General features: G+C 40.2%; 1 protein-coding gene across 1 annotated transcript in view; it reads left to right on the forward strand.

Annotated features, from left to right (window-relative positions):
• The window catches only part of OVA5 (Lysyl-tRNA synthetase, class II), a 110,151-nt gene extending 98,982 nt beyond the window's left edge, over positions 1-11,169 (forward strand). Inside the window, exons 10-14 of the mRNA XM_087382955.1 lie at positions 9,651-9,845; positions 10,005-10,099; positions 10,275-10,365; positions 10,469-10,684; positions 10,782-11,169. Coding sequence (XP_087239081.1) covers positions 9,651-9,845; positions 10,005-10,099; positions 10,275-10,365; positions 10,469-10,684; positions 10,782-10,871 — 687 coding nt within the window. The 3' untranslated portion in view covers positions 10,872-11,169. The remainder of the gene's footprint in view (positions 1-9,650; positions 9,846-10,004; positions 10,100-10,274; positions 10,366-10,468; positions 10,685-10,781) is intronic.
• Positions 11,170-19,228: the final 8,059 nt, after the last annotated feature.

Consider the following 19,228-nt stretch of genomic DNA (forward strand, 5'->3'; position numbering starts at 1 on the left):
GATCACCAAAGACTTTACAGTTCCTATCTGTCCATAAAGTCTAGAGTGTCCAATAGCGAACCCAAACAAAGAAAAGATGAAACTCTGGTCTGGGTGGATGAAAACCAAAGAGCCAGAAAAACTTCCCAAAAAGACTAGTCGGGAATCTGGCTCGCAAGCATTGGCGAAGAAGATCAATGAACTCACGAGAACATGAACAAAACGGGAATAAATGAGGCACAGTCTGCTAAGGACTCCAGCATCTATGAAAATGAGCAGGAGCAATGTGTCTACGGGCCAACATCTGTCCAGATGGAAAAATGCCTAGAAGCACTCGTCAGAAGAAAACCTGTTGCCGAAGAGGAGTTTTGTAAGCCCAAAACTGCTTTAATCTCTTTCTCCACCACTTGGCTGTGCGATGCATTCGCCAAATAGGATTACCTTTCTCTGAAACCCAAGGTTGAGGCAAAAGGATTTTATACAGAGGCACTGTAATCTGAGATAGCCTCAAAGGGCGAGAAGAGGACCTTGGTGAAGTCAAAGTCCAATCCTCCAACCTGTCCTAAAGTTCCAGAGGAGGAATCGGAACAAAAGGCGAAAGTATATAAGCAATTTGTTGCCACAAAGCACGATAATGAGAGCCCAAGCCATACCATGTAGCTGCCAGAGAAAAAGATAGCATAGAGCCATCATTCTGAATAACATCAGCAATAGAAGTGATGCCCTTAAAAGAAACAAAATAGGAACGACGAGGTTCCTGTAAAGCCAGTGGAGATTGAAAAACTATTGACTAGTGAATCCTTTCAGCTCGCAAAGAATTCCCGAGCAAAGATTGTCGACCATTCCATTCCAAATGAGAGAGGACGTGCTTCCAATCAAGAAGCAAATTGGAGACCAAAGGGCAGCCAGGCAAAGTGCCATCGATGCGACCAAATAAGAAATCCTAGTAATTGATTTGACAGTGACCAAAGGTAGCAATAATGAAATGTGTAACTAGAGATCTAATCATAAGAGCCCAAGGCTGATCACCTTGCAGAAATTGCAGCAACATTTTTCCCCTGTGAGCAAGGATGTGCTCCTAGATATTCATGATGTTCACCCACACACACACACACACACATTTTTTTTAAAGTGAAAACTTTGAATGCTTTATATTACAAGATAGATATCCTAGAAAACTAGTGAGCTGAAAGATTACATCAAGAGAAAATTTCCATACAGGACAAATATACATCATGATCTATGCAAACTAAAACAGCCAGAAGCCACACACACTTTTTTTTTTGATGAAACGAAGAACATTATATTATGAAACATCCATTTTACAACAAGGTAGTGCTCAAGAAAAGAGCCAATGCCCTATCCATCAGAAACAATAAAAGAAAAGCTCAATGCAAGAGACATCCAAATCCTCCTCATGCAAGGCATCATATAAGGACTGCCACAATGAGGCCCAGAAGTACTCATAAGGGCGTTGAAGAGATGAATTCAGAAATGCATGATTTTGCTGAAGCCAGAGGGTCCATAAGGCCCAATGTCTGATCCAATGGAAGAAAAGAGAATACTGGGACAAAGAAGCTGATAATTTGCCAAACATCTAGAAAAACCTCGAGAACCTGTGTGCTGGAAATCTGAGAGCTAAAAAATAGAAGATCTTGTCCAGAAGGTCTCTGGAATATGAATAAAACCACAATAAGTGCTGAATACTCTCAGGAGCATGATGACATCTTGGATAAAGAGGAGAGGCAATCCTTCTTTGAGCCAATTTCACTCCCACTGGAAAAATACCAACAATGCATCTCTAGAAAAAGAGTCTCTGCTTTAGTGGCATTTTTAACTTCCATATCAATTTCAATTTTTTTTTTCACCAAGATAAAGACTTATTCAGATGCCAAAGAGAATTTGCATGATGAGCAATCCATGGAGGAGGTAAAATCAATCTATAAGCCTATATGGAAGTCAATAAATGCAACGGTTGAGAGGATAAGCTTGGACTTGAAGATTGAAGATGCTAATCTTGAAGCCTGTCTGTTACTTCAATGATGGAATCGGAACAAAAGGGAGTAAGAGATCTGCAATAACTTTCCATATGGGTCTATGATGCATCCCAAGATTGTATTGTTGACAAGCTGCCGGAAAAGAGATAATATGCCCCTGAGTATCTACCACATCATCAATGAACCGGATGCCCGACTTCATGAGATTGTAAGCCCTGATTGATTGTTGTACAGCAAGAGGAGAGTAAAAAACAGCACTCCAGTGAAGGCTTTCCAGTCGAAGAGATGAAGCTGTAGGAGCAAGATGGGGAGACCATTTGATGCGAGAGAGCACCTGCTTCCAATCCTGAATCAAGGCAGTATAAAATGGATAACCAGGTATTTTACCTTGAAACTTGCCAAGTACTACTTCCCATGGATCAACGATCCAATGCCCATAAGCATTTGTGCACATCTGGCCACACAAAAATGCCAACATAATAGACCATGGCTGCTCTTACTGAAAAAAAATCTTGAGCATAGTGACCTTTCTTGCCAACACATAGATGTTTAGAATATTCAAGCCTCCATGCATTCTTGGAGAGCAAATCAGGTCCATTTTGAGCAACCTCAAAGCTTTTTTATGAAGCTTAGTTTTCCAAAAAATCTCCATGGCTTGAGACATAAAAGAAGAGAGATCTCGAGATGACCAATGTAGTAAAGGCAGGTAAAACTGGACATAAGCTAAAACAATGGACTAGACAATTCGAAGCCGAACATGCAAAGGCCAAGTGGAGATCTTCCAATATTCTAATTTGTCCTGAATTTTGTTGAATACCCAAGACATTTGTTGCTTATTTTTTATTTTCCAGCCAATTGGATAACCCAAATGTCTTACTATGTTCTCAGGATGAATAATCTGACCTGGCCAAAGAAGAGCATGCTAGTCACAATCCTTGAGAGGCAAAGAGTTTTGATTTCTGAAAATTAATATTTAGATCAGCAGCCAACCCAAAATCAAAAAGGGTATCCATTAATAAGCGAAGCTCCAGAGGACAATTCTTTGGCATGAAGAAAGAATCATCTGCATAAACTTGTGCAATGAAAGGCCGTGAGCCAAGAATCTGAAGCCCCACTAGCTGTCCAGTATCAACCAGATGATCCATATAAAGAAGCAAAGGATGAGAAGCAATAGCATAGAGCAAAGCACTGAGAGGGCATCCCTGTCAAACTGACTGTCCCAGAGTCCAAGACTCAGACAAATGATTCCCTATAAAGCATTGAGCAGTGGAATCTGAGTAAAGCCAATAAATGACATTAACTAGCTTTGGCCCAAAACCAAGTCTAGACATGGTTTAAGAGACATAATCCCACTGTACGGTATCAAATGCCTTTGCCACATCCACTTGCATGACCAAAACATCTTATGCTGAATATTTAGCATATTCCATTGCTATGAGAGTATTGGAGATATTATCATGTATATTCCTTCTTCAAACAAAACCATATTGCCTGGGATGAAGACCATCATGAAGAATATCCTTTATCCGGTGAACCAACATTTTAGCAATAAGTTTATATATAATAGGCGTCAAAGTGATGGGCCTCCAGTTAACCATAGTCTCACATAGGAGTTTTTTGGGCACAAGCTTGACTAGACCATGCTTCCAAGTTGAAGGAAGATGTTGATGCTGCTAGGCTACATTATTGAGCTTCAAGATTGGACCCTTCAATTCAGCCCAGAAGGCTACAAAAAATTCAACCGTCAAACCATCCCAGCCAGGGGATTTATGTTTACCCAAATGTTTGAGAGCATCATCCAATTCAATATCTAAAAAAGACACTTCCAGCAATGAAGCTTTTGGCAAAGAAACAATAGGAGAGACAAGATCAATAAATTTGCTCCGAGCCAATTTAACTTGAGGAGTAGAAGAAGATGGCTGAGAAAAAAGAAGCTGAAAATGATCGAGACATTGTTTTTCTAGCTGAGATAAAGTTTGGGTCCAAATACCATCTGATTTTCCGACTCTCATGATAGATTGACTTTGTCTATATGCATGTAAATTCTGAAAAATAGATTTTGAGGAACAGCCCTTATCTAGCATAGGCTTAACTCTAGCCCTTGTCTGCCATTTGGAAAGCTTGCGTTTATCATTGGCATCAATTATGGAAGAAGCACAAGACAATGAACTCTGTTCAGAAGCAGAAAGGGACCTTTGATGGCTAATCTATACCAAGGACTGCTTTTGTGATTTGCCCACTGGATATGATGCTTGGTTTCTGCCATGTACCATCTTCCATATTCCACTTAATGACATTTTGAATGCGATGCACAAAAGAGTTCCAAGCAAAGTCAATGTCCTTCCAAGCATGTGATAACAATGGCCTGCAAGCCAATCGAATCATTTGCTGGAATTTTTCATGAGAAAGATATAATTGATTGACCTGTAAGTGTCTGACTGGAGAGAGCTGCATATCATCCAGAGGCATACCAAATGAAAAATTCAGCCAAAGAGGAGTGTGATTAGACAGTTGTTGAGAATGGTCAGTCCACATTTGACATGTATAATCATCATATTGCTGAGCATGAATAAGATACAATCTATCAAGCCTGGCCCAATACTCTGTAAAAGCATTATGATGATATGTAAAGCCCAAAACTGAAGGGTGAGTTGCTGTCCATAAATCTGCGGTATGAAGTGATGAAATCATATGTTCCCATTGCTGAATTTCAAAGGGCAGCATATGGGATTTATGAGTGGTATTGTCCTTCCAGTGAGGAGAATTATTGAAATCACCACAAAGTATAGCATTAGTGGACCAAGGATATTGCTTTATGGAATCCCACATTTGAGCTCTACAAGCTGAAGTTTGAGAGGCATACAAGGAACCAATTTCAAAAATTTCTCCATTGATAATGCATTGGATGATCATCCACCGGCCACAAAGATCATTATATGCTACACTGGTATGAACTGAAGGCTTTGCCCCTTTGGCTTCTGTCTTTTCCACATAAGTCTTCTGACCTCCTTTATTAGATGGCTGGGGAATGGTAGATGGAGGAGGAGGATGAAGGATAGAGGGACACTTAGAAGCTAGGTGTCCAAACTTGTGACAAGAGAAATAAGCTCCAACAAAAATTTCCCATTTCAAAGTGAAATATTTCTTTCCCAAATTAACACCCTCAATCTCAATAGCACTAGAAGGAGGGGTTGGTCTATCAGTATCCCATAAGATGCAAAAGCGATTTTTATTACTTGTGGGACGAGGGGGATAGATCACTTGTCCCAATGTCATTGCTAAGGCAGGAAGCTCCGTTCTCATGTAATCTGAGAAATCAACCACTTCAACCTATACAGGGCAATGGTGCTTGATGAGATTCTGATAGTCCTTATTAGGTGACCAAGGCATGATATGCACCATCTGACAGCCAAAAAATAAAGGGGACATTTCAAGCATCTTTTGTTTTGTCAAGGCATCCAAGAGATGAACTTCATAAAATCCTCGAGAGGCAAAATAAACTCCTTCCACATAGCAGCCACCTAAGAGGGAATTTACCCATGGTCCCACATCATTAGCTGAAGGTAGTTTCCCAGGGAAAAAGATGATGACTGCACTCTGAGAGAGCTTCTTTAGAGGATGCACAAGAGAAGGCAACTTCATTTTGTAAGTGAGTTCCAGAGCAGGCAGCATCCATTCTCTTCTGCTTTGTTGACATTCCTCATTCAACATGTCAAACACATAGGAAGCATGTTCAGATGAAGGGGCTATTGGGGGCAGAGTCTCCCTTGATTGTTTTTTGGGTTTTGGAGAGAGCGCCCTCTTTACATAATACTTATTTGTTTCGGTAAGATTCAGCGCTGAAATTGCAGTCGGGTAACAAGCTATGAAATAGAAGGGGATGAGGGCCAAGATGAAATAAATAGACGGAACAGAAAATTCAGTCGGGGCAGATAGCGAGCAGAAATGGAATAGTCAATTGGGGCACGAACCAAGTGAGAGAGGGAGTAAACAGACGGGACGCGAACTAGACAGGTTGGGCTGAAACCAAAATAGGGGCGGTGACGCTGGAGCGGCTGGGCCAGAATAGGTTCAATAGAGCAGCGAGGAGATCTGGGCACAGGACTTGGACAGAAGGGCATGGGACCTGGACAAAAGGGCATGGGAACCTGTTGCGACAAAAATATTTGCAGGAATACTGTCCCACACACAACATACACAAACCCAACGCACTCACAGAGTGGGAAAAAGCAGAGAGAAATCCAAAAACGAGGCTCTGAAGGTGGCTTTAGAGAGCACACAGGACGGGCAAACAGAGACGAAATCTCCTGTGAGTAGAGGTAAGGGCTCCGAACAGGCTGCACTCAGTCCAAAGCAAACGTGGAGCAGGTCGTCTCGCTCACACACACACACCTGCGCGCACCTCTCTCTCTCTCTCTCTCACACAGACACACACAGACACACACACACACACACAATGGAATCGCTGCAAACTGAAATGCCAATCCGAGCTAGAATGAAAGCATACAATTGGAAATGCAGCAATTGAACTGCAAACACACAATCAACCTCACATATGGCAAACCCTAACGAAGGAGGTGAGCATCCTACTAGCTTAGAAGCCAAGGCTTCAGTCCCATCCTATGTGGCATACTGACACAATGTGACTAATCAGAATGCATCAAGCACATGCACTAAATGCAATACTTGCATCTGATTGCGTGCCCTGGAGTGAGTGAGATGGTGAGTGCTTGCTTGTGACACGTGGCAAGGCCACAAGAGATAGACCAATGGAATGGTGCCATGTGCAATCATCCAGATCTTGGTCTTTTGCACTATTACCTAGGCATATAGTTTGTGCTGTCAGTACAGCCAGTTGTCTTATCTATGTGTGCAACACCAGACTGGATATTCAGTTTGTTCTTTCCTGGGCCAGCAAGTTTATGCACAGTCCCAGCACTAACCATTGCCAAGCGGTTAAGGGTATTTTCCGTTATGTACAAGGTACACAGGATCTTGGATTGTTTTATCCAAGAGGGACAGCTTGCAGCTATATGCTTTCGGTGATTCAAACTAGGCAAGTGATTATGGATCCGACAGTCCATGAGTGGGAATTGTTTTTTCTTGGCAGGTCTTGCATTTCTTGGTTAAGTAAGAGACAACACACTGTTGCCATGTCTACCTGTGAGGCTGAGTATAGGGCACCCTTTCACTGCAATGGTAGATTTTGTATGAGAAACAGTTACTTCGAAATCTTCGTGAGCGTCAACAAATACCCACTACCATTCTCATTGACAGTCAGAGTGTTGTGGCTGTGACAAGGAATACAGTTTTTCATGTCCATACCTAAGGCTTCATGCAGGGGAGATCATATTGACCTACTGCTTACACTGGACAATCCTGTTGATCTGTTCACCAAGGCACTATCTAGAGAAAAGTTTGAATCTTTTTGTGTAACACAACTCCTGCATTCTCAATACAACTTCATGTTTTGCTTTCCTCTCATCCCCAAACCCAACCGGCATTGTCACTGGACTCTAATGTATTGGTTGAGTCCGAGGTGTATTGAGGTTTCTTGTGCACTTCAAAGCGCTCTGTGCATCCCTCCTATTGTTTTGGAGTGGGATCCTTGCCAACATAGAACTTTGTCCACATCAACATTGCCTGACTGTTCAGAGGGATTGCACCCTCGTTTTGGTATCTAGGTTGTTGAAGTCACCAACCCAAGAGTCAACATTTGAAAGACTCTTTGTAAGCATCTAGTGTTGTCTAGGACATGTCTTCTACTGGCCTATTGAATTTGATTGGAGTTGGGTGACGTCATGTACAAAGAGTGTGGTGCATTTGTGGTCTATATATCCATGATGCGTAGACAATAACATCTCCCAATATCAAGGGCATCTCATGAGGACACCTCCTGTGTTATAGAGAGTGCATATCTCAAGTCTCTACGGTGTCATGTGGCTGCAATGTCACATCCCACCTCGAATGGAATCTATGAAATGAGGTCCTAAGCTGACCCATAGTAATCCCTATTACATGTCTATAGGTACCCTGGCGTATGGATAAAGCCATCCTTGCTTTGGTGGAGGAAGTACTATCTCTAGAAGGCCATCTTGGAGGGGTGTCGTTGGGGCAGGGGGGCATATCAATGTCCAATGAATGTAGACCCCCCCAATAGGTTGTCCCGAATGACCTGGTGCATCTCCTGCTGTGTCAGGAACAAGAAAGGGGTGTCCGGTTGATAGATATGCCCTGTGACCAGAACCATCTGGTGGCCTGTGTGTACCAACTCTGCTCATCCTTCTCCACTCAAGCTGCCTAGATGATGACCCTAAGGCAATCTCTGTTTTCCAGCGTGTCATGCCATACTGCCTAACTTGATCCAAGTATATGATGATCTGAAATGAGGCATGTTTGTAAAGAGGCCTTGCTGCGAACTCAGCCAGTATCATATCATGCTGCGTGCAATGGTTAGCAATGTTAATCAATGTTTATAGAAGGCCAAAAGGGTCAATGAGAACAAAATATTTACAAGTAATATATAGTGCAGTTATGGAGTCAAAGGCTGACAGTGTAGCTCACAAGGTCCTGTGTTATCACAACAATTGTCTGCTTGAATTTTAGCCGTTGCAATATTTCAATGTCAGAAATCTGTAAAAGAGGAAATACAAACATTCTTTCAGGCTTCCTGGAGGTGAATTGCATTAAAATGAGCCCTCAGAGGCTCCATAAAAGTGTGAACAATCTCATAGGAGGAAGAGTATTCGGTTCCAATCAATTAACAGGGGAGTAGAGGCAAGTGCCAGTTGTGCATGTTTGCAGACAGATCAAAAGTCAAGGACTGGTAGGGTGGGTTGTGGGAGGAAACACTGCTCAGGAAGGGAGGTGTGCGTGGGTGGATAGCTAGAGCAAGGTTGGTCAAGTCCAAAAAAGCATAAAGCATGGAAAATCAAACCCTGATCAATTCTACTTGTAGGCCCATTTTAGGGATGGGACTTAGTCTACTGATTAGGGTTAAATTAGCATTCATTAAGTTTTACCATGAGTTACATTTTACAAATTACCTGTAAGATCCTCTTTGTCCCTTTACCTTTGCGTTGTTGCTGGTACTCTCTACTTGTCACGAGGATCTAGGCTGTCATAGTGATAGAGTTCCCGCTAAGCAAAGTAAGCCTCAAAGACTGTACATTAGAAAGCCTTATCAATATAAGTTGATGGTCTCAATCTGCCTCACAAGGCCTTGCATCTTCCCTATCACCACCAAGGCTCACCCCCAAAGCTTATTGAGGAATGATGGAATGAAAACTGTGAGTAGGTCCTTCCATTCCAATGTGCATGTCAGATCAGAAGATTTGGTGGAAGATGCCTATGGGTCTCGAGATGACTCCCGATCATTGTACAACTCAAGCTTCTGCACTGCTTTAAGCCCTTGGCTTTACTCGCTTGGTGAAGGTCCACCATATGGTCTATCCTAAGTCACCAGATGCTGTCAAAATAGCCACCATTGAATACTGACTGCTCTCCTTGACTAGACTGGAGACCTGTGATAGTACTCAGGTAATTTAATTCATTTGACCATTGTGCTGATGGCCATTATGCTTTTCTTTTGTAGAGGCAATGTAGCTGCAGTGAATCTTGTTGTTGTAATTATATTTTCAGCTCTTGTGCAAGACTTTATTTGTACATGTTCAGGGGACAGATATTTCTTTTGAGAGACCATGGAGAAGGGCCAGCATGCTTCACTTAGTGCTAGAGGCAACCAGCATTGATTTCAGCACAATGAAAGATATTGATGCTGCAAAGACAGCTGCTTTGTCTGTACTTTCAGAACAAGATGCAACACATAAGATCAATAAGTGCAAGTCTGTTGGGCAGGTTCTCAATGAGGTACATCAACCTGCCCATGTGAGCCACATGATTTTGATGCACATAAAAGCGAGCCCATGTAGTGCTTTTAGGATTCAATTGGAACTAGCATTGCTATTGTAGGTTGTAATTTTAAAAAATAATTGTATCATGAAATTAAAATTTCGTATCATGAAATAGGTATTTGAGGCACGAGTCGAGAGGTCACTAATCCAACCAACATTTGTCATCGATTATCCTATTGAAGTTTCTCCTCTAGCAAAACGGCATAGAAGGTTTGTTTCTTGCCTATCTATTTTGAGGTTCACTGTTTCCTTTCAGAATCAATTAGTAGGCTTAAGTGCACTTAGTTATTGATACATTTCATAAGCTTTGGACTTACAGTCATTCTAATATGAAGTGATATGAGGCATTAATCAAGATACTGATCGAAACTTTATCAAGGAGCAGCCTTGAAGGGTTCACAGAAAGATTTGAACTTTATATCTGGGGAAGGGAAATTGCAAATGCATTTTCAGAATTGACAGATCCTGCTGATCAGGTGTGATAAAGTTCCGCTTTATTTGTTTTGGCTTAAAAAACACTAGAATCTCAATAGCTTTCATTGAGATTTGCTGTAATTCTGAAGGGGTTTTGGACTTCAGAGAGAGCGATTGGAAGCACAAGTTAAAGCACATAATGAGGATGCAAATCTAGCTGCAGAGCAATCGAAGCTAGCTGCGGAGAAAGCAAAACTAGCTGGAGAGAAAATTACAGAACCTCATACTACTATGGACGATGAGGATGACGTGTATCAAGTGGAACTAGATGAGGATTTCCTGACAGCCTTGGAATATGGCATGCCTCCTACAGCTGGAATGGTCTGTTTATGTATCCTTGACAGTTTTGCTTCAAGGTGTTATTCTTTTCCAGTTTATATGAGTAAGCCCCTGATGATAAGTCTTCACCTTTTGACAGGGTATAGGCATTGACAGACTGGTGATGCTTCTCACTGATAGTGCAAGTATACGAGATGTTATAGCCTTTCCAGTCCTTAAGTCACCTTGACAAAATGAAAGGAAATATTTCCTTTTAATCCATCTTGTATCTTATTATTTTATTTAATGTGGATAATGTTGATTTGAGAGTTGGTGCAGAGAAATACCTTTCTGACATTTAAGCGGAAATATTGTACACCTGACCTTAAATGCAGTCTGGGTTATTTTCTCAATATCTCCAGAATTTTGTACTGCTATACATGAATGCACGAGGCCTGCAACCAATATCCATCTTGTGGTCCTGGCATTAACTGCTTGTAAGCTCACTTCCTAACTGTATAAAATTGAGTCTTTTATTCAACACTCTGCCTTCATGTACTTAAAAGACTATGACAGTCATTCTTCTGAATGTAAACTAGTCATCTATTTGAAAGAGAATGAAGATCAACTCTTCTTTTTTTCTGCTGTGATTTTTTTCTGCAAATAACTTGCTTCCAGTAATATGGGCTGGTCTCGATGGATCTCCTGTCAAGGACCTGTGCCATGAGCACTCATGGGTGATTTGTAAAGCGGTGATATCGTACACTCTCAAGAGTAGTTGGTTTCTATTCTCGGGTGGGATTGGTGCACCGCATGTTTTGAAATTTAATCTGGGTTCATGACCACAGGTAAGGGTAAGTAAAACCTTAAGAGCAAGGATAAAATAAGTGTTGTGGAGACTGTATATTACCCACCATCTTTTCTATAATACTAGCAGGGCTAGTAAGCTTTTGAGCCTCATAATCATGCTCAAAATTAGATAAATGAGAGCGACTTTCTTCACCCAGTGACAAACATAAGCTCAAACCAAAGGAATATAATATACAAATAAATCATGGTGCTTTTGACACTGAAGGATATGGAGTAGTACTCCATGCCTTTTGGACCTTTCCCCATCCGAAGATGGCTAAGGTAATCTTGCATATCAGGTTGCACCATGGAAGAACTTATGGCTATCACCTCCCATGGATTACAAAGCTGCACGCGAATTAATATGGAGCACCCTTCCGCAAGTCCAGCCATTGGCAGGCAAGATATTGGACTTTTTATCCGCCTTGGGTTAGATGGACCTTCAAGGTAAGGTGCAATGGAATACATGTGCTTTTGTATGTACATGGGGCTCCATTACTTATAGGCTATCGGTTGAGGGTTACAAGTCTTAAAACATTATGGAATTGCGAAGCAAAGCATTAAGGCACTTTCATCGATATGACATCTCAAGAGTTTATTCTTTTAATTTAGGACTCAATCTTGAAGCAGTATTTTTTTCAGGGAAATGTTAAAAAGTTAGGTGCTAATTTAGGTTGTGACAAAAAGCTGGGAAACCTAGCCTGATAGAACCTGTTAATTGATGCTTAAAACACTTTGATTTTTAGGAAAAGTCCCCTACTGGGGGGGGGGGGGGGGGGGAAAGGGGCAAGAAGCAGCAAAAGAAGGAGAAAAGAACTTCGAAGAGAAGGAGAAGTAGAGTGCATGTGAACCTACTGCCAACATGGATAGTCTCTTGAAGCTCTCCATGCACACAAGTTCATTTGTTATGACTATGTTTGAGAGTTGCTTCATCTTGTCATTATCATGAGAAAATGACTTTCCATGGGCAATGTAGCACTTTGGGATTCTCTTATTACACAAAATTATGGATTGATATGAATTATCCTTGTTCTATACCCCATAAAAAGTTAGCTCCGTATCAACTTGAGTGACATAATCTAAATTGTTTTAAACAATTGCCTATAAAAGGATAAGCCCTTGAAATATATCTTCATTAGGGGAATTTTGGATTGAAAAAGGGCCTTATAAGGAGTGGATTAGCAAAATGGATTAACCATGTGAGTCCAAAGAAGTGCATCTCCCTAGGAAATGGTGGTCCCAATGTGCCTCAAAAAGTATATCCAGGCTCTCCCACTTTGGGGGGCCTCCTATTTGGAAAAAGGTGCCCCTCTCTCTCTCCCCAAGGTGGTCCCCATTCTCAAAAAGTAGGTGGTGGGTACCACTCCCAAAAATTCAAAAATTTTCACAAGTTTTAAAAATGGCTTGAAACCTTTCTAAACCTTCTCTTAAACCATGCCTATGCACTAGGAACACTCTCCAACTGCTAAATCCTTCATCTTCTCACCAGAATCACTTTCCAAGTCTACTTTCCTCATTCTTCTCATCATAATCACTTGTCAATCCCTAAATCCAATTTCTTTTCATTACTTTATTATGTTCTGATCCCAAACATTTACTACTTCCATAGACCTATTCTACCCTTTGCTAATCTCACATCGTAGTTCATTTGACTTTCCGTCTGCAAATCTAGTTTTGAATCCTCACATGGCTCCATTGTAAGATTGCACCAACAAGCAGTAAAAAAGCACCTTATATATTGAAGTCTCACATGAGTATGGTACGACTCGTCAATGCAGTGGCACAAGATTGTTGACAAAGAAAACATAAACCAACTACGACAACAAGGAGCAAGGCATGTTGACTTGTGGAGTGTTGGTGGACTCTATCTAGTGGATCCTTTGACAGATATTCCTATGTTTGAAAATTTGTCAAGTTTACTTAAATATGTAGAAGATGGTCTTCAAGGCTTACTTGGCTATTGTAAACGTATTGGTCATTCTGGTGCTAATGTCCAATTGCCAAGGTCCAATTGCCAAGGTTCACTTGTTTAGGATGGAAGGAGAAACTAAAAAACCTGCAGGTACTATGCACACTTTGCATGAACAACTAACCCAAGAACAAATAGCAAGTTTGACTCTCAGCAAAAGACTTGCATATTATGAAATTGAGATGAAAAATTATATTGATGCAAAAGAAAGGTCATAAGAGACAATTACAAGATTAATTGACGAGAATATAAAATTGTCGAAAGAGACTGGGTCCTTCAACCAAGCAGCTTGATTCATTGACTATCAAGTTGGAGAAAATTAAAAGAATCCCTCTGGAGTACCAGCATAAAATCAAGGCTGTGCAACCAATGGAGAGCTTGGTATATGGTGGTGGAGCAAGGAAGCGTAGGATGCAAGCTATATGGTATGTTTGTTTTGGACTATTTTGTAATGGTGATGGTTTTCATATAATCATGTAATGGTGTGTTATTCTTATCCCGTCCATGCTTTTTGTAGGAATTTTATGACAGAGGCTGTTGGAAGAGAAGCATCCGATAAACTTTGTGGAAAAGAGGATAGTGAAGAAGAGAGAATTCATTTCCATTCTTAGGGATCCATGTCAGCGTGCAATTTTGCAAGAGGTTGCAATTGATTTAGGGGACATTGTAGACCTAGCAGAAGTTGTCCATGCATGTGATCTTACTGGCATTAGTAGACATTGTCGTTGAGACCAGTACATGCTAGAAATGCAAGAAAGAAAACAAATTCTGTTGTCCAAGATATGCTAGGTGGATTTTTACACATTTGAAAGAGCATGATGTTAGAAGGCACAAACAGGTTGAAAGGCCAAGGCACCAAAAAGAAAGGTGGACAAGCTATCAAGGGGGCAAAGCAAGCACCAAGCACCTTCGACTACACAATGATGAACAATGTTTTTTTGTATGTATGCAAGGTCCAAGCTGCCATGGTTAAGTATTAAACCATGAAAGCATGGGGTAAATGACCTTTCTCATGTGTACTTGAGTTTTTTAAAGATCTATTTTAGTAGTGTAAATTTGTGATTTTTTCATATTGTGGAGGGAAGCTTGTGTTTGCTATCAAGTTGGATGAGTGTGAGGTTGTCAAGGGGCACAAGTTAGAGAGGGTCATTATTACATTGATGAACAAAGCCCTTGAACGTGCCAAAAATAGTAAAGTTGAAGAAGATTTTAGTGTTCAATCAGAAAGAAACATTTGGTGGCTCGCTACATTCAAACTTCAAAAAGAGACACTCGTACTTGAAGTAGGTGTTTAGTAGATCTCCGATTTGAAGCATTATAGATGCCCAGACCAAAGGGAGAGTTGATTGAAATTGAAGGATTTGGATCCTCTTAAGTTGAATGTCACATGTTAGGAGATCTTAAAACATTGAATTGCATGTTTGGAGTCATGAGTGGAATTGAGTGGCAATGCATTGTACCCATGCCTTTTTTGCATGCACTCACAACAAAAATTTAATGGCATAGAGGGAAAGAAAAGAACATGGTAATGCTAAAGATGTGATGAGTGATATGGTAGATGACGATGGTGAGAAACGGATGTACTAGAACAATGGAATAATGAGCCGCGATCAGGATGGTGCACCCAATAGAGATAAAATCGATGAAAAATGGGATTCAATTTTCTACATCCCATTATTTAGAGTGCATTTTTGTGTGTTGCATGTTGAGATGTGGCTCATTGATGAGTTGCTTTACTTGCAGATTGTATATTTATTGAACATGAACTAGAGAGCGGCAACGTGTATTGCAAAGCTCAAAGCTCTTCTCTCGAGCATGGGACTTCATGGAGGAAATGTGAAGCTAAGCAAAGACACAACTCTCAGGAAAATTAGGGAATATTCTGAATAAAGTGTCCATGGGGGATCAGAGGCATGAAAATTTTTGTCCAATCTCAGCAAGAATCGATTAAGCATGCACTGGAGTTATTGGAAAGACTTGTGTGACTGTACCACTACTTTGGAAGCTAACCCTAATTTAAGAACTTTGAGAGTGCGTGTTTGGAAAGCACTGGATAACTTGGTAAATATATTGAGAAAGCCTTCCATAAGTAATGCAAATGTGCAACTATATGAAGTTGCAATGAAAGAGTTCACCGAAGCCATGGTGGATGGATGAGGTGAATCGCACATTACTTATTATATGGTATGTTTGTTCTCGAAAATTTAATTTCTTTCCTATGGTTGCAGCACATTATTTATGCTCACGATCCATGGTACCTTCAATAGTATGGTTCATTGAATGTTTAGAGTGCTTAAGGGATGGAGAAGTCGCATTACAGAGCTCGAGGTGCATACTTCAAAGTACACAACATGGAGGTGGGGTTAATGGAAGTAGCAGCCTACGTGAGATGTCTAGGTGGTTTTATTGTGGAATAATTAGGTCATCAAATGCGAGGGAGAAATCTTTGCAACTATAGTTAGCTCAAGCGGTTCATTTAACTAAAACGAGTAAAAGAAGGTGTACGTGGAAAGTTTTGGAAGTGTCCCAAAAGCATAAAGGGTGGCGCAAATGATGGCTAGCAACCAGAAGCCAGTTAGGAAAGCGCTGGGTCACAAAAAAGAATGTAGATTTATGCCACTGATTCGAACCATGTTGGAAATATTTGAATTTAAGGGGAAAGATTGAAAAACAAAGCTCGCAAAGGTGGCAAAGGCGGAGGTGGAGGCGGAGGACGTGGAGCCACAGTTGGAGGAAGGACATATCGTAGAAAGCCAGGCATGAATGCTCTTCAAGAGATGCATATAGCAGAAGAGTGTAGAACTCTTAATCTTAAGAGCTGCATTTGATCGCTTGGTCAAAGAAATTGAGGAGGAGAACAAGGACGGCCTACGAATCCAAGCCCTTGCCTTGTCTACCTTGTAAGAGGCTGTCGAAGTGGCTCTGATAACTCTTTGAGGGTGACCATCATGAGCAAGGACATGCAACTTGCTAGGAGGATCCAAGGCAACAGCTCACTTAGAAAATCATGAATCGATACACCATTTGTGGTGGTTGTATTTTTATATGTTACTCTCACATCTGGTTGTGAAAATTTTGTACAAATCTCATAATATAATATTCTTTTGATCTTGCTAAATCTATTATATTTCATTAGATTTGAATCCATATAGAGATGATAGAGAGAGAGAGAGAGAGAGAGAGAGAGAGAGCATTATCCAAGGAAAATTAAAAAAAGGGGTTGAGAGAGAGAGAGAGAGAGAGAGAGAGCACTGTCCAAGGAAAATTAAAAAAAGGGGCTCCAGGAGCCTTGTTCATGCTAGCACGTGCAAACAAATGATCCTTGCTTTCTCTAAAAAAAGATTGTACATTGACACTGTGTTTTTGGAGAAAAGAGATTAATTATCACTGCTTGCTAAACCTTTTCTCTTATATTATAGTGGAATTCATTAGTGCAAGCCTTTCAATGCAAAAAAAAAGGGGCTCGAGGAGTCCCTACTCGTGTAGATGTGCCAAATGGCCAGACGGTGCTGTCTAGTCGTTTGGCACGTTGGATGAACTTGGTCTCTTGGAGCCCCCCCCCTTTGCCTTTTTTTTCCATTGAAAGGTCTTCCCATGCAATATTATTTGCCTGCAATACAAAAAATTAAAAAATAAGGGGATCCTAGAGCCCCTTTTTAAAAATTTTTGCATTAAAAGGCTTGCCCATGCAAGATTATTTTCTTGCAATGCAACAAATTAAAAAAAAAGGGGCTCGTCGAGCCCCTTTTTTATTTTATTTTGCATTGCAAGGCTTGCTCATGCAAGCTATTAGCTTGCAACTAAAAAAATAAAAAATTATGCTCTACCTCTTGAGGTCTACACACAATATTTCTAATGAGGTTGGTTTGCATTGTTCAAGGAAAGAAAATTTAAAAATGGCTTGCATGGGCGCTATTGGAAGTGGTTAAGGAAAATATCATGCCCTAGATATCCAATCTGATCCAATAATAGTTTGTAGCTTATCGCTTTGTTCATTTACAAGGTAATATTTTGGGTGTCTTTAGAGCATGACAATAATGTTGCATCTTAAGCAATTACTTCTCCAATCTTTATTTGGATGATTCTATCTCTAAGATGTGGTACAAACTACAAGGTTGTATTACATGAAAATAATTGAATAGTGTAGGCATGAAAATTAGGCAAGTACCAAGAGCATATCCTCTTTTCATCACAAGAAGCCCGATTTTTTAAGAACAAGTCTTACACATGTCTAATGAACCCTAGCTATATTTTGTTTGTGATCCTTAAGTATCTACTTGTAAAATAAAAATAACCTCTCTCTCTCTCTCTCTCTCTCTCTCTCTGTCTCTCTCTCTCTCACTCACTCACTCACACACACACACACACACACACATCTCTACTTTAATAAAATAATCAATGATAGTTATAATAAATTGTAAAAGAATTTTTATTTGATTACAAATTGAAAATCATGAAAGTACACAACAAATTGAGATGATAATGAAAGTATATGTATATTATCACGTTAGTATGTATACAAATATGGTGCCGTACACCGTAATTCAGATTGTTTTTGTTCACATCATTTTCTTATCTTTGGCCAATACAAATTTCTCCATGATAGGTGCTCTCCTCAAGGGTGCCAACAGAGTTGGTTGTGAGAGCGAATCCTGAATCTGCATGGCATCTTAAACATCGACGGAAGCACCCACAATGGCTTTGCCAAAATTCTTCCAGCAAGCGTGAGCCTAAATGTGGAGAGCACCACATCTTGCCTGACTAAAATGCATTTGTGTGCCATGTGAACTAAAGGCACAAGGGACATTATCTTTAACATTGCCTTGCACTTCAACAATCCCGCCTTTTCGTTTAACAAGAACTTTGAGTGGATGCAAACTAGGGTGTCACTCTTAAACATGTAATGGGCAAGCGAGGAGTCTCTCCCATCGGCCCCTATGCCCAAAACTATCAACTTCAAAGGTAGCCTGAAAATTGCAACAATATTAGTAATTCAAAATCATTATAAGAGCATAAAATCAAATTTTTTGGTAAAATATCATTAACTTACAGTCTCTTGTGCATCTTTTTCATCAAATCTTGGTTTGTTCAAGTTCACAAGAGCTCTTGCTCTCATCGATGTGAGCAAATGGAGAAGATGATGAGGCCTCGCCATGCCTTCAATTCTTGGTTGTTTGGCCTTTTGCTTCTCTAGAGATTCCTATAGCTGCACAAACTCTTCCTCAAGAAGTATAGATTGCTCCATTGTAAGCATTTCACCCCAAGTCTAAATTACTGATTCCACAAGAGTACAGATACCGCTAAGATCTGTGGGCTATTACATCAGGGATGATTTTTTTGCGTTAGTTTCATTAATAAGCGAAAGTTTTATATGGCTTGTGAAAGTTTATATGCTTTTATAAAAATAAAAGCTTAGTATATTTGCCACAATTCGAAACTAAAATTAAAAAAAGAGCTAGGTTTAGCCTTTAAGATTATAAAATTATAAATAAAGTCCATGAAAATTTGCCAAAGTTTTATATAATAAATAAATATATTTGGAAACTTTTGCCAACATATTATATATACAATTTAAAATTTTGGCTAGATCTATAGAATTAAGCACCAAAAGAAGACTTGTGCGATCAAGAAGACTTGTGCCCTTATATCCAGTATACATTTGGCTAACTTAAGCCTATGGTAGGCCCATCATTAGCAATATGTCTACCCCTCATCAAGTCATATAGTAGGGATATATCTCTTCATGCTTCTATCTTCAACAAGAACATGGAAGGACACTACATACATAG

Source organism: Dipteris shenzhenensis, chromosome 12 (genome assembly GCF_047967505.1).
Source record: "Dipteris shenzhenensis isolate YYH24624 ecotype China chromosome 12, Dip_SZ_1.0, whole genome shotgun sequence".
Taxonomy (NCBI): domain Eukaryota; kingdom Viridiplantae; phylum Streptophyta; class Polypodiopsida; order Gleicheniales; family Dipteridaceae; genus Dipteris; species Dipteris shenzhenensis.